The 12,240-nt window shown below is 42.3% G+C and overlaps 1 protein-coding gene across 2 annotated transcripts in view; it reads right to left on the bottom strand.

Annotated features, from left to right (window-relative positions):
- LOC306779519 (kinase suppressor of Ras 1-like) overlaps positions 1-12,240 on the bottom strand; it is a 43,683-nt gene that overhangs the window by 10,450 nt on the left and 20,993 nt on the right. For both annotated transcript variants that reach the window (XM_079271473.1, XM_079271472.1), the window contains exons 2-3: positions 1,743-1,890; positions 598-982 (exon numbers count right to left, since the gene is read on the bottom strand). In XM_079271473.1, the coding sequence (XP_079127599.1) occupies positions 598-982; positions 1,743-1,824 (467 nt within the window). In that variant the 5' untranslated portion in view covers positions 1,825-1,890. The remainder of the gene's footprint in view (positions 1-597; positions 983-1,742; positions 1,891-12,240) is intronic.

Here is a 12,240-nt window from a genome sequence, read left to right as displayed (position 1 = left end):
TTAGATCTTTTGGATCAACCAATCACAGCTCTTTGAAAGAATGCGTCATACCCATCACCGTGCCAGCCACACCTCCTCAGTGAGGGAAAGGTTTCTGTCCCTTCCTTCCCTGAATCACTCCTGATGTAGAGATGTTGCGGCTGAGTGAGGAGCTCTGACAGGATTCTCTACATGGTCGGGAATACGACCACTGTCTTTAGACCATATGGAAACACAGACACCAGTGGGCTGAAGGAACCTCTTAGTTCCTTAAAGTAGTCCAGGGCATAAAACTACCAGACATGTTTTATTGCATTAAGTGTGTGTGTGTGTGTGTGTTGTTCTCCAGCAGCAGTACAGTACCTCAGACTGAAATAACTTCTGGAGATCACAAATATTCACAGGCAGAATTGTAATTGTTGGGTGATGTTCTCTCTGGCGTGCGATTGGTTAAGCAGTAATCATCCAGTGTTTTCAATGTAACGACAGACAGAATGGGTGAGGCTACACCCGAATGCAATAATGTATGTCTCAGCTCTTTTAGCAGCTGAAATGTAAGGCACTGATCTGCCATCATTCCTAGTAGCACATGACTGCAGCATCAGTTCAAAAACCCACTTGTGTGTCGCCGGCTCCTCGATGCGGTGGGCCAGCTGTGACTCCTGACTCTTGCTTCTCGTCATTGCAATGTTGGGGAGGAGCTGCAGCAGCTTGCGTGAAGGTGGTGGTGGTGTGTGGGAGGGCTTGCTGGTGTGCGTCTTTGAGGCTCGAGTGGCTGGAGGGTTGCTTGGCTCCAGGGTGAAGGCGTCCTCAGTTAGTATGCAAGCTCTCTGGTCAGCTGAACAAGGTACCACTGATATGGAGATGGAGCGGCCATGGGTGCTGGTGGGCTTCAGGGGGAGGGGGGGGCTGACAGAGCTGGAGGGGGGGCCGATGGGAGAGAAGACATTGCTGTCCTGTCGGGACTCAGAGCTGCAGGAGCCTGAGTCAGGCCTCGGATCACCTCGAGTCAAAGAGTAAAGATCCAAAATGAGTGCACAAGTAGAGTACGGGTTGTCACACATTACAGATGGTTGGGATGGTTACTTATGAGTTTTAATTATCTATTTATTCTGTCAAATGAATGTGAAAATTCAAATATACTATAATCCCATCTGAAATTGAGTTTAGTTTACCGTTACAATGTGCATAGAACACTCTGTGGCCAGTGTGCCCACACAACAAGAAATGATTCCTGCATGATGAACCGTATTGATGTTGCACTTCTCTAAACGAGCTGCAAAGTGCAGTAAAACAAACAGTCAACTAAAAAACAGCAATTTAAACGAAGAGCAGTAAAACAGCATTCAAGTGTAAAACATCACCCACAACAACCTATTTCTATGGCAACGGAGCAAACCCCGTTTCCTGATGGAGACCATCTGACACAGTGGACAGCTCAGCGATGCCACTTTAGTCAACGTTTATATTTGAATCCTGTTCAATGACTCAAACCAGGTAACACCTGCTCTACTGGCACACAGTGGACCTGGTTCTGACCTGGCTTCATGTTCTTATTTCAAATCAAGTATCAAAAGAAACCACATCTCTAAGAATGCCTGTTTAGAACATGGTATATGTAAAACATCAAACAAAGATGGCTGTTAAATATATCACATAATGATTTATCAAAATTAAGATGAAACAGGATTAATAAACCAACCCCAGTACTATTCATAGCATTCCTATTAATGTTTGGATTTCTGCAGGGCAGCCAGGCTCACCTGCGTCATCAGCACTCTTCAGACAGGAGAGGGCAGCAGTGAGGCGAGAGCGGTCTTCTGAGTTGGAGCCCAGGCGTCTCATGGTGTCCTGCAGCTCAGAGCTGGAGCTGTGCAGCGAGCCGTCCACTGAGAGCTTCCCTGATGCAGCCTGCAGGAGATCAGGAGGACGGAAATCTGTTGCAGTCATCGTAGGACTTATAGAATATGACCAGGACTGGGTTTGTCTGGGCTCCTGTATGGGTTTATACTTCTTTATGTTGATAAATGTCTAACACACATAGCTGTCCCTGCACTGAACCTGTTCATGCATCAGTCACAGACAGTGAAACTTTCCTAATTATGAAGACATATTCGGAAAATGCCATCAGCTAAAATAAGCACTGGTAGACTTTCACCAAGCCTGCCAAGACCTAGAGAGTGCACGTCTGCTTTACAGCCTACAGTCACCATTCCAGTGCATCAGGACCTCCGACAGGCATGAGGAGCATCTCACAGGAGAAGCCATGGACCAGAAGATGTTGTTGTTTTACTTTAAATGGCTACTGATATACATACGTGTAAAGTGTTCAGCTGCCCAGGAGAGGAAGGACACGCTAACAGGACCCCTGTAGTAAATGTCCCTTTCGTGCATCGCATGCATTTTGAGCCTCTTTTGGAGTGAATGGGATCCTGACATGATGTAACAGACTCTTTGACTAGCTGGGCTTCAAGAGCAGAACAACTCATCACAATATTTGCTATGTGTGCGGCAGCTGTCAGGTAGTTCAGATCAGAAGTTAGTGCAGGTTCACAGAACAGTTAGTCAGGTGTACGTAGACCTCTATGGACAATATGCAGCACACTGGAAGTGAGTGTAAGACAAAACAAGCATGCAGAGAACATATCCTGTCCGTGACCAGGGACCATTCTATCGATCCTCAAATCCAAAACCATTACTGAATGGACAAGTTATGTTCATGCTTCGTTCTTCAAAAAAGAAGAAGGGAGGAAAAGAGTGAGTCAGCAGGATATATTGAAAGACGAGTCTCTCTGCTGTCAGACATTCTCTCCAGAGGTTTGCTCATGTTCCAGTGGCTGTGCAGAAGGCCACACTATGCAGCCGTTATGATGACATATTAGCACATTGAAGCCTCATTCGCTCTGCCTCAATAAAGATACTCATCTTAATTCTGCTGAACGCTAAGCTTTGAGAATCCGTGATTATTTAAACAAGAATAACTGGTTCTAAAGGGGCACAGCTGAAAATTGTAATCTACAGCAACGCAACAGGACAAGCTTCAACAGAGTTTATGCAAGTGGAGAAGGGAAGGTATTCAGTGAAGAGCTGGCTCAGCTGACAGCTGGGTGTCTAGAACACGGAGCTGTCAACAGGCCGAGCTACTTCTTATTCAGTGGGAATTAAAAGAAAAGCCCGTCATAAAGGAACGATTGGCCCGTTTGCAAGCAAAAACAAGAAAGAAATGAGAACAAGTCAGTATGAGAAATAGCCGTGGGTCTAAACTGTCTAAAATACTAAACCTGATGAAACAATGATTCCTGGAATCTGCTGGCAAACCGTGAAAGCAGAGTTTACTCTACACTGCTTTTATTTGACTGGAATGTGTTTTCTCAGCCCTTGTTGTGTGTGTGTGTGTGGGGGGGGGGGCTTAATCCCCTGGCAATTGGCTGTTTCCTGCATTGTGTCCATGGTAAGTGAAATGGACAGGCTGTAGTAACAAAAGGCTCAGGAATTGCATGTGATGTATCCGGGAGACAATGAGACTGAACTTGACACTTCTATCTTCTGTGCAAAAATACAATTGTTAAGTTCGGCTGAAACTAATATGAGGCTTCAGCAGTCGCAGTTCAACAGTTTAGGTGGGCATCGTCTAATGTTAGTCTTTTTAGTGTATGATTCTCCATGTCTGGTTCCCACACTGCTAGTGTAATGTCGGTTTGTTCCCAGAACAATGCAACTGCCAGGATGACAAATGCAAGACTTGATTTGACTAGTTCAAACCACTGAGGACCCCAAAGTCATGTCCTCAGTACTTGTTAGGGCCGCAGATCTATAAATGCATATGTGTAGAGTATGCAGGGTGTGAGTAAGGTGTCAGTGTGTGTATGCATATCAATAAACCGCTTCAACGGCATTGCAATGCCAGGCAACAGCTTGGGTCCACCTTTACTTCCTGTCACCTGATGCCATTCACACAGTGCAACAGCAGCCTCACAGTTACATGTAGATTCTCCATGTTGATGGCTTTTATTCTGGTCCACCTGGACTCAACGGTGAACTGATTTCAATTTGGTGGTCAAAGATCACTGACCACCAAAGGACATTTTGGGTCATAAGTCAAGAATTCATATGCTAATTATGACAATTTCACACAAATGTCGAATAGGATAAAATGATGACGTGATCTTGGACAGACATGGATTCAAACTGGAACTTGGTTGATGGAGGCATACATCTGTGAGCCGGTAATTCTAGTTGGCATTTTTCTCTTTTTTTTCCTGAGAGGGGCTGCTCACAGAATTGTTTTCTCCACACACCAAACACAACTGCTGTCCAGATGAAAGAGTGGCCATTCTAGCCACGAGTAAAGATAAAGGACGAGCCCCCACATCATCTTAGTCTAGAGGGGCCGACATGCAACATGAACAAGCCCCATCTTCCCCAAGCTCCAAGCAGCCACAGAGACAGATGCCTCAATGTGGTGATGATTGAGTTTATTTAAAGTGGAACCTCTCAAGTCAGGTAGACGGGATCAACAAAAACAGGCAGCCCACCCCTGTTCATGTATTCTACTCATTCCTGGTTTGTTCATTGAGGTACAGCCTCCACTTCTCAGAGTAAGAGGTAACTTGTGGCAGTGATTATGGAAGTGTGTTAAGTGCTGGATGCATTTTGGAGAAACTGTCTGAAATGTTTGGACAAAGGTACTGAAAGACTGCCACTAAGGTGCTTCTCCCAGCATTGCAAAAGACGCTTCAACTCATTTTTTGTCATAAATTGGAAACATGATTCATCGGCTTGTGCAAGCACACAGTTTGTTGTGCAGGTAGATTTTCCCATGAATGCAGTCTTTTTCTCACCTCTGGTTTTTTTGAATCTCTTGTGCATATCTTGACTTAATTGCTCATATTGTTTTCTAGCCCTTTTTGAGGGACTCCGTGTTAATTTATACTTGGTATGTCACTGGTTTTCAAGCATGTTTCTAAATGTATAACTCTAGATGTATGAAAAGTGCTTTTCCAAAGTACCGGTAGTCATGCAACGGGTCCTTAGGAGTGTCCCCACCAACATGTCCTCTAAACTAAGCAACACATCTGACCTTTGTGTTTGCCCTGAAACATGACACATTAGTATTTTCTGATCTCGCGGCCCTATCAGCACGACTGTGGGATTTCTGTACTTTCCAAAACTGTTACTAATCAGTTACAAATGTAACAAATGTGTTTTTTATATAAGCATGTCCACTATTGTAACCGTAACCAGGTATTAATTGTTGTGAGCATGCCAACGAAGGTTTCCTAACCTTAACAAAGTACTTATTTCAACCCAGACCATGATCGTTCCCCGACCTTAACCAAGCTGTTTTCAGCTTCAAATCAAAGATAGATTCAAAGACCCGTGAATCTCTGAGCGGAATTCAGACGTGTCTGGACGAGATAGGCGTTTGCAGCCAGAGACAAAAAGCTTCCAGCCGAACCACAATGACTCAGGACACATTCATCAGATCAGCATTAAGTGCTGATGTAATGTAGTCAGTATTGGTTGTATGAATGCTTTGTGTGCCAGGGGACAGATTTGTTTCCCATTTGAATATCGCCGTCATGGGAAAAATGTTCAAAGTACTGCCGATGGCAGTGTACAGGGTCCACAGCTTAGAGCCACCCGATCAGAGTGCTTCAAACTAAATCTGAATTTATTAATACCAAACTACTTTTTCCATGTTCTCTAGATTATACATGGTGACTTCTGAAAATAAAATCGGGATTAAGTTGAAGTCTAGTTTACCACCATTTCTGAATGGTAGCAGCAACATGTTTTCTAAATAATCGGGAGCTCATCTGTCCAAGATCGTCTATCACTGTACGTACGGTGGATCACTGCTCAGTTAATACAATGAGTAACTACAGTCTCCGTCCCGTTAGCCTCAAATTTAAAGAACAGTGAGAGCCTCTTGCGTAGGTTTGTGATATGTCAACACTGAGGAATATAACAAGTTCAAGTTCAGCCGTCAGTTGATTCTAGTTTCACCGTCAGGTAGGAAGTATTTGGATATAGATGCTATTTCAGCCCCAAATCAACCTGCCAGCGTCCACGTCTCCCTGGTGATGACCCCGCCCTACTGGGGCAGAGTGACATATTTTCTCAAGACTGGTGTCCTACAGGCCCTCGTCACCCTGCATGACAAACTGAACAGTGATGTCGCTCTCTACCCAGTATGAGTCTTGTTACGATACTGCTCCAAACTCAGTCACTATCCCAAAATAAAGATATTCTCTTCCTCACGATTACATAAATTATATTCACAAACAGGAAGAGAAAGAGAAGAAAGTATCGAATGTACAGATCATCCATTGTCCTTTATTGATTGATGTTAAACCGAAGTAGACTGACGGGTAAATGGACTGTACTTGTAGAGCGTTATAGTCTTTCCGACCACTCAAAGCGGTTTCACATTACATCAATCGCATTCACACTCATTCATACGCTGATGGCAGGGGCTGCCGTGCAAGGTCCCATCAGGACCAACTAACATTCCCACACATTCACGGGAGCAATTTTGGGGTTAAGTGACTTGGCCAAGGACACATAGACATGCGACTGGTGGGAATCGAACCTCTGATTGAAGGACGACCTTGCTTCCACTGAGCCACAGTCACATGAATGTGATAACATTCGTTCATCTGATGTTTTTTTTAATCCTCACGTCTCACTTGTTCCCAAAGGTTCTGTTCCACTTCACTATGTTAAAACTGAAGAGCTATTGGAATGCTGCACTTTGAATGGAATTAATTTGTTCAGCTACTGTGTGGTGATTTAAGTTGTCATTAACTGGAGAACATAGATTATATTAACAGAACAAACCTTCACAGTGCAATTAAAGAAAGAAAAGATGTGTTCATCAGACACAGCCAAATAATTATTAAAGCGATAGAAAGCCAGACGTTTCCCATCATGCATTGAGAGCAGCTGCAGCACCTGGTTCAGAGAACTGTAGCTGCCTTGAGCTCCTGAGGTTCCTGTTGCTGTGGCTGAATGAACCCTGGGCTGTGTGCATCCGTCCGGCCCTCTCACGGTGCTCATCCACAGGCACAGAGCACACACCACACATGCCAGCTTCACAATATTTAACTATGCTGGAAAACTAGCTGGCCTCTGGTTTGGAGTGTGCAATGTTTGCAGTGCTTTGATGAATTGCAAATGTACTCAGGAATGTGTACCTTCCAAACTCAATATGAACTGAAACCAGAAGTGTTACAAGATGATTTTCACACAGGGCCCCTCGACAACATGTGGATGAAAATGACATGTAAAAGCCGTCATGGGCCGTGGTGACACTTATCTTTTCTATGTGGTTTTGTTTTTGGATGAATCAGATCAGAACTCAGCTGTGTCCTCGTGTGTGTCCACACTAGACACTTCCATGTAATCTGCCTGATCAGACAGTGATCGGATATATTTTGTGGTCAAAGTAGCGGCTGCAAAATGGTGGATAAACACATTGTATTTAAATCCTTCACAATAAAATTCCCTTGTTATTTTTGCTGCTTACTGTCAATAACAAAGCTCTGCTAATTTAGCGGTATAAGGAACATATTTTTCAATAAATGCAAAATTTTAAAGGCCCCGTTATATTTTCATATAAAAGCTTGTATTATATATAATTTCTATATATATATATATATATATAGGATTTTTTGCGATTAATCGCATTATGTCTCAACAGGATTTGGAAAAACTTGTCCACGCATTTATCTTCAGCAGACTGGACTACTGTAACGGTGTGTTTACAGGTCTCTGTAAAAAGTCCGTCAGAAAGCTGCAGCTGATTCAGAACGCTGCAGCTCGAGTCCTCACTAAGACCAGGAGGGTGGATCACATCACTCCAGTTCTGAGGTCTTTGCACTGGCTTCCTGTCCAACAAAGAATTGACTTTAAAATCCTGCTGTTGGTTTACAAACCACTGAATGGTTTGGGACCAAAATACATCTCTGATCTGCTGCTACCTTATGAACCATCCCGACCCCTCAGGTCGTCTGGGACCGGTCTACTTTCTGTTCCCAGAGTCAGAACTAAACATGGAGAAGCAGCGTTCAGTTTTTCTGCTCCACATATCTGGAACAAAGTCCCAGAAAGCTGCAGGTCTGCTGAGACCCTCAGCTCATTTAAATCAAGATTGAAGACTTTTCTGTTTGCTGCTGCCTTTAATTGAACCACGTTCAATTAATATATTTTTTAATATTTTTTATATTTTATATTTTTAAATCTCCTTTTCTTTTGCCTTATGTTTTGATGCTTTTAATGGTTTATGTGAAGCACTTTGAATTACCTTGTTGTTGAAATGTGCTATACAAATAAACTTGCCTTGCCTTGTTATGGCAAAGTCCAATCATGAATTCAAAAGTAGTGTATTGTGCACTTTTATTTTAAAAGTACTGCTATATGAACAAAAGGTCAATAACATTTGGTTTGCAAACACTTTAAACAAATAAGGTTCTTGTTAGCAGCAGTATTCTCTTTACACCTCAGCAGTTCTATCTCTTCACTATCTGTGCAGTGTGCTGACTGTATGTGAAACCTTCCACTGCTGTGCAACAGGAATGAAACGTTTCAGCATGTTTCAGCAAAAATGTCTGTCTTCTGTCTTCTTGACAGTCAGAGCATGTGAATGCAGCTCTACTGTTCATCAATATCATGCTGTAACTCCAAGGTAATTATGGTTACCCAGCGATCAAAGAATAAAGACACTTTATGAAGAATTTAGGTGTATTTTCCCGTTAACTCACGAGATGCAGGTAGCATGTTTTATACTTAATGTGAATATAATTCATACTTTGTTGGCATCTTATTCTGAAAACCGGATGTTCGTCTGAAGAAAGCGGATGTTGTCTCACGTTAATGTTTCCGCTAACTTTCAAAGTCCTTCGCTCGCTCCCCATCTGTGCCGTTTGAATGCGTTTACCGTGAATGTCAGCATATAGGTGCACTAACATGTAAGTGTCTGCTGAGTTGACCACGGAGATCTGAGTGTCTGCTGACTTTACCGCAGCGATGTTCACTAGTCCCTATTCCTCCACCGCTGCCAGTGAGCAACGGACTTTCAAAATAAAACTACTCTGATGACTCCGTCCTAGGTTAGCTCGTCCTAGGACCGATGCTAACGATAGCATCGGTCCTCCGCTCCTCACTCATATTATTACAACCGGACGAGCCGTGGGCGCTTAGAAACAAACCCCTCCATCATTCTGACGAAGCTGCGGCCATGATTTGTTGAAAAAAAAAAAAAACCGAGAACGATATCTGTCATACGGCTGGCAGGCTACTGACTTCCTCCATCGACATCCGGGTACTTAGCACTGCCGTTCATAAGCACAACAACACAGGCACGCGAAACTTTCTTCTTCTTCTTCTCTGAGGTGTAGTGGCGGTTGGCAAACGATGAATTGGCGCATTAGCGCCACCAACTGGTTAAATAAAATAAAATAAATCAGGAGAGGTCTTATTTTGCAAGAGATGGCAAATATGCTCATATTTCTGCAAAATAATTGCTGAAGTTTGAAGCTGTAGTTCAACTAAAATTCCAAAAGTCCAGATTGAGAAAATCTCCTCCTATATATATATATATATATATATATATATATATATATATATATATATATATATATATATATATATATATATATATATATATATATATATATATATATATACACACACACACTCGATTGATCCGCGGTTCACGAGTGATCCGAACCGTGAGGGCTGATCCGAACCGTGAGGACTGATCCGAACGGATCACGGATTGATCCGTGATCCGTGACACTACTAACCCTAACACATCACGCTAGTTGTAGTTGTGAACAGAACATTCAAGCATTCCAGTGTCACAGATGTTTAAGGCATGCAAGGCCTCTCTCTTCTTGATATCCAATAGTTTTACACACATCTGTCTCACTAAGTATTGACTTCGTGGATTTATCCAATCCTTTATTCGGGGCTCTCTGCTAGCCTTTTGGTTGTCACGTACAACACAACTGCAATGCCACCATGGACTGAATGAATGATGAATATGCGTGATTCTTACAGTATCTGTTGTCCATTACGAATAGTAATGGCCAACAGATAGTAATAGGATATGAAAAGGTTCTCCTTCAGTTCAGTAAATCCCTGCAGCCATCTGAAGGCAACACAGAAGTCTAGAGCAGTGACAGCATGACATGAGACAATCTGCTGTGCTCACCTTCAGTAAATCATGTGCAACTGACTTCAGCCTGCCACTGAATAGGCAGCATATGAGCATTAATGGTAAAAGGACTTATTATGCATTTATTTACCACTTTCTAGTCTCCTGACCACTCGAAGCGCTTTAACACTAAATGTCATCATTCAGCCATTCGCACACTGAACACCACCGCTTGATCAGCGCCTTCGGCATCCGATAGTGACAAAGCCCCCAAGTGTCCACCTTCACTTCAGCAGAACAAGTAGCAGGTCTGATCTCTGTCTAAAGTCACCCACATGTAAAGTAGAGAGCACTGCTGTCATCAACACCGTGCCTCCCAGGTGACGGGCTCCTCATTGACTTCTCAATTATTAACAAACAATACAGCAATATTATTAGTGTTAAATATTTAGTCAAAAGGTACCTTTTTGAGTAGAGGAACAATTTCTCACTTGAGGCATAGTTTGTACAACTGTCAACTTATAAAAACATACAAATATTATTTTGTTTTGAAGTATGATGACACTTGACTTTTATATGTGTTATGGTTATTAATGTCATACAGCATTATGAATATTTAAGAGTGCTCATAGTCATACAGTTCAATAGGCAGATTATAATGATTTAGTATGTTTATAATGTATTATAGGCTACCTGTGTTGTGACTGTTATGGATCAATTGAAGGTTGGCTCACACGATGAAGTCAAAATGTTCTCGAACTGAACATCGAACCACACAGAGAGGTTCAGGTCAGAGAAGCTTTTACTTGTGGACCACTGAAACATCTGCAACATCTGCCACAACCACATTACAATGATGGGGAATGGATTTCTGTTGGTGGTGTTCACAGCATTAAATGTTCTACATTCTAAAGTTCTAGTATGTTTCAAAATGAATCCGTCGCAAAGTTCCTCGGTGGTATTATCAATATCTAGTTTTATATAATTAACAGTGTTCAGTAAAATCCAATTTAAATCAATTAAATCAACGATGAAGGGGTACTGGAGCTCACCTGAAAAGGCAGTGTTGGTTTGCGACTCAAAAGAGTTAGGAATCGCTGGTTGACATCACTCAATCTAAAAGAAGGAACCATATAGATGTTTAAGTGCTCCAAAAATCAGTATACATGGCTAATCCACTGATTAACGTTACAGTCCTATAATATTGCCGGACGATTGATAGTTTTGAAAAAAAAGGGTAGAAATCGAGATATTGTGTTTTTATTCCACACCTGGTCAAAACCTGGCACCTATATGACCCACAATGCAACCTGATACACTGATCAGACAAGATAGTTGTTGTCAATAAGAGTGAAACACCTCAATTTAAAAAGAAATTCAACTCAGAGCGGAAAAGCTGTGGACGTCATCAGCGTTTTTTCTCATTGTAATGACTTATGTTAGATACCAGGAGCAACGAGACTTCAACGTCATCATGATCTGAACAGAAGGCTGTGTGGGACTTTTCATACATTTAAACTGTAGCATTAACTGTAAATTAGCGTACAGTTCAAGGTTTGTTTTAAGCTAACATTAGCACTCATTTGGAAGTTGCCTAGCAACAACTAAAAAAGACAGCATACTGACCTGACTGATGGGGCTACAAAAAGAGCAACAGTGCACTGAGGAGCAGGACACACTGCCATATTCTTTTTATTTGCAAACGTGTCATCTTCAACCGACACCGACTCAAGTGGCATCACTACAGCACATGGCTTCACACACTCTCTCACATACGCAGTAGAACTCCCCGACACCAGGAAACACACGCTGATGTGTGAAATGAAGTTCCACTGAAACGCCTCACACAGCTCAGTCCTCAAATGACCACAGTGCGATCTCTGGTGCACAATGTGGGAACTGATATTTAACTGAGAATGATACTTAAAGGGCAACGTAGGGACAGCAAGAATGAACAGGTGATCCTCCACAGTGACATTGGTACGTATTTGACAGCCTCCTATTCACTTATTTGATTTTGTTTTCGAGAAGTGAGGATGGTTTCCTGTTAACTCCACTTCCATAAGAAATGAAAAGGTAGAAAATAAAAAGGTTGAAGA

Source organism: Melanostigma gelatinosum (assembly GCF_949748355.1).
Source record: "Melanostigma gelatinosum genome assembly, chromosome: 7".
In the NCBI taxonomy this organism is placed as follows: domain Eukaryota; kingdom Metazoa; phylum Chordata; class Actinopteri; order Perciformes; family Zoarcidae; genus Melanostigma; species Melanostigma gelatinosum.
This window is presented reverse-complemented; position numbering and strand designations above follow the sequence as displayed.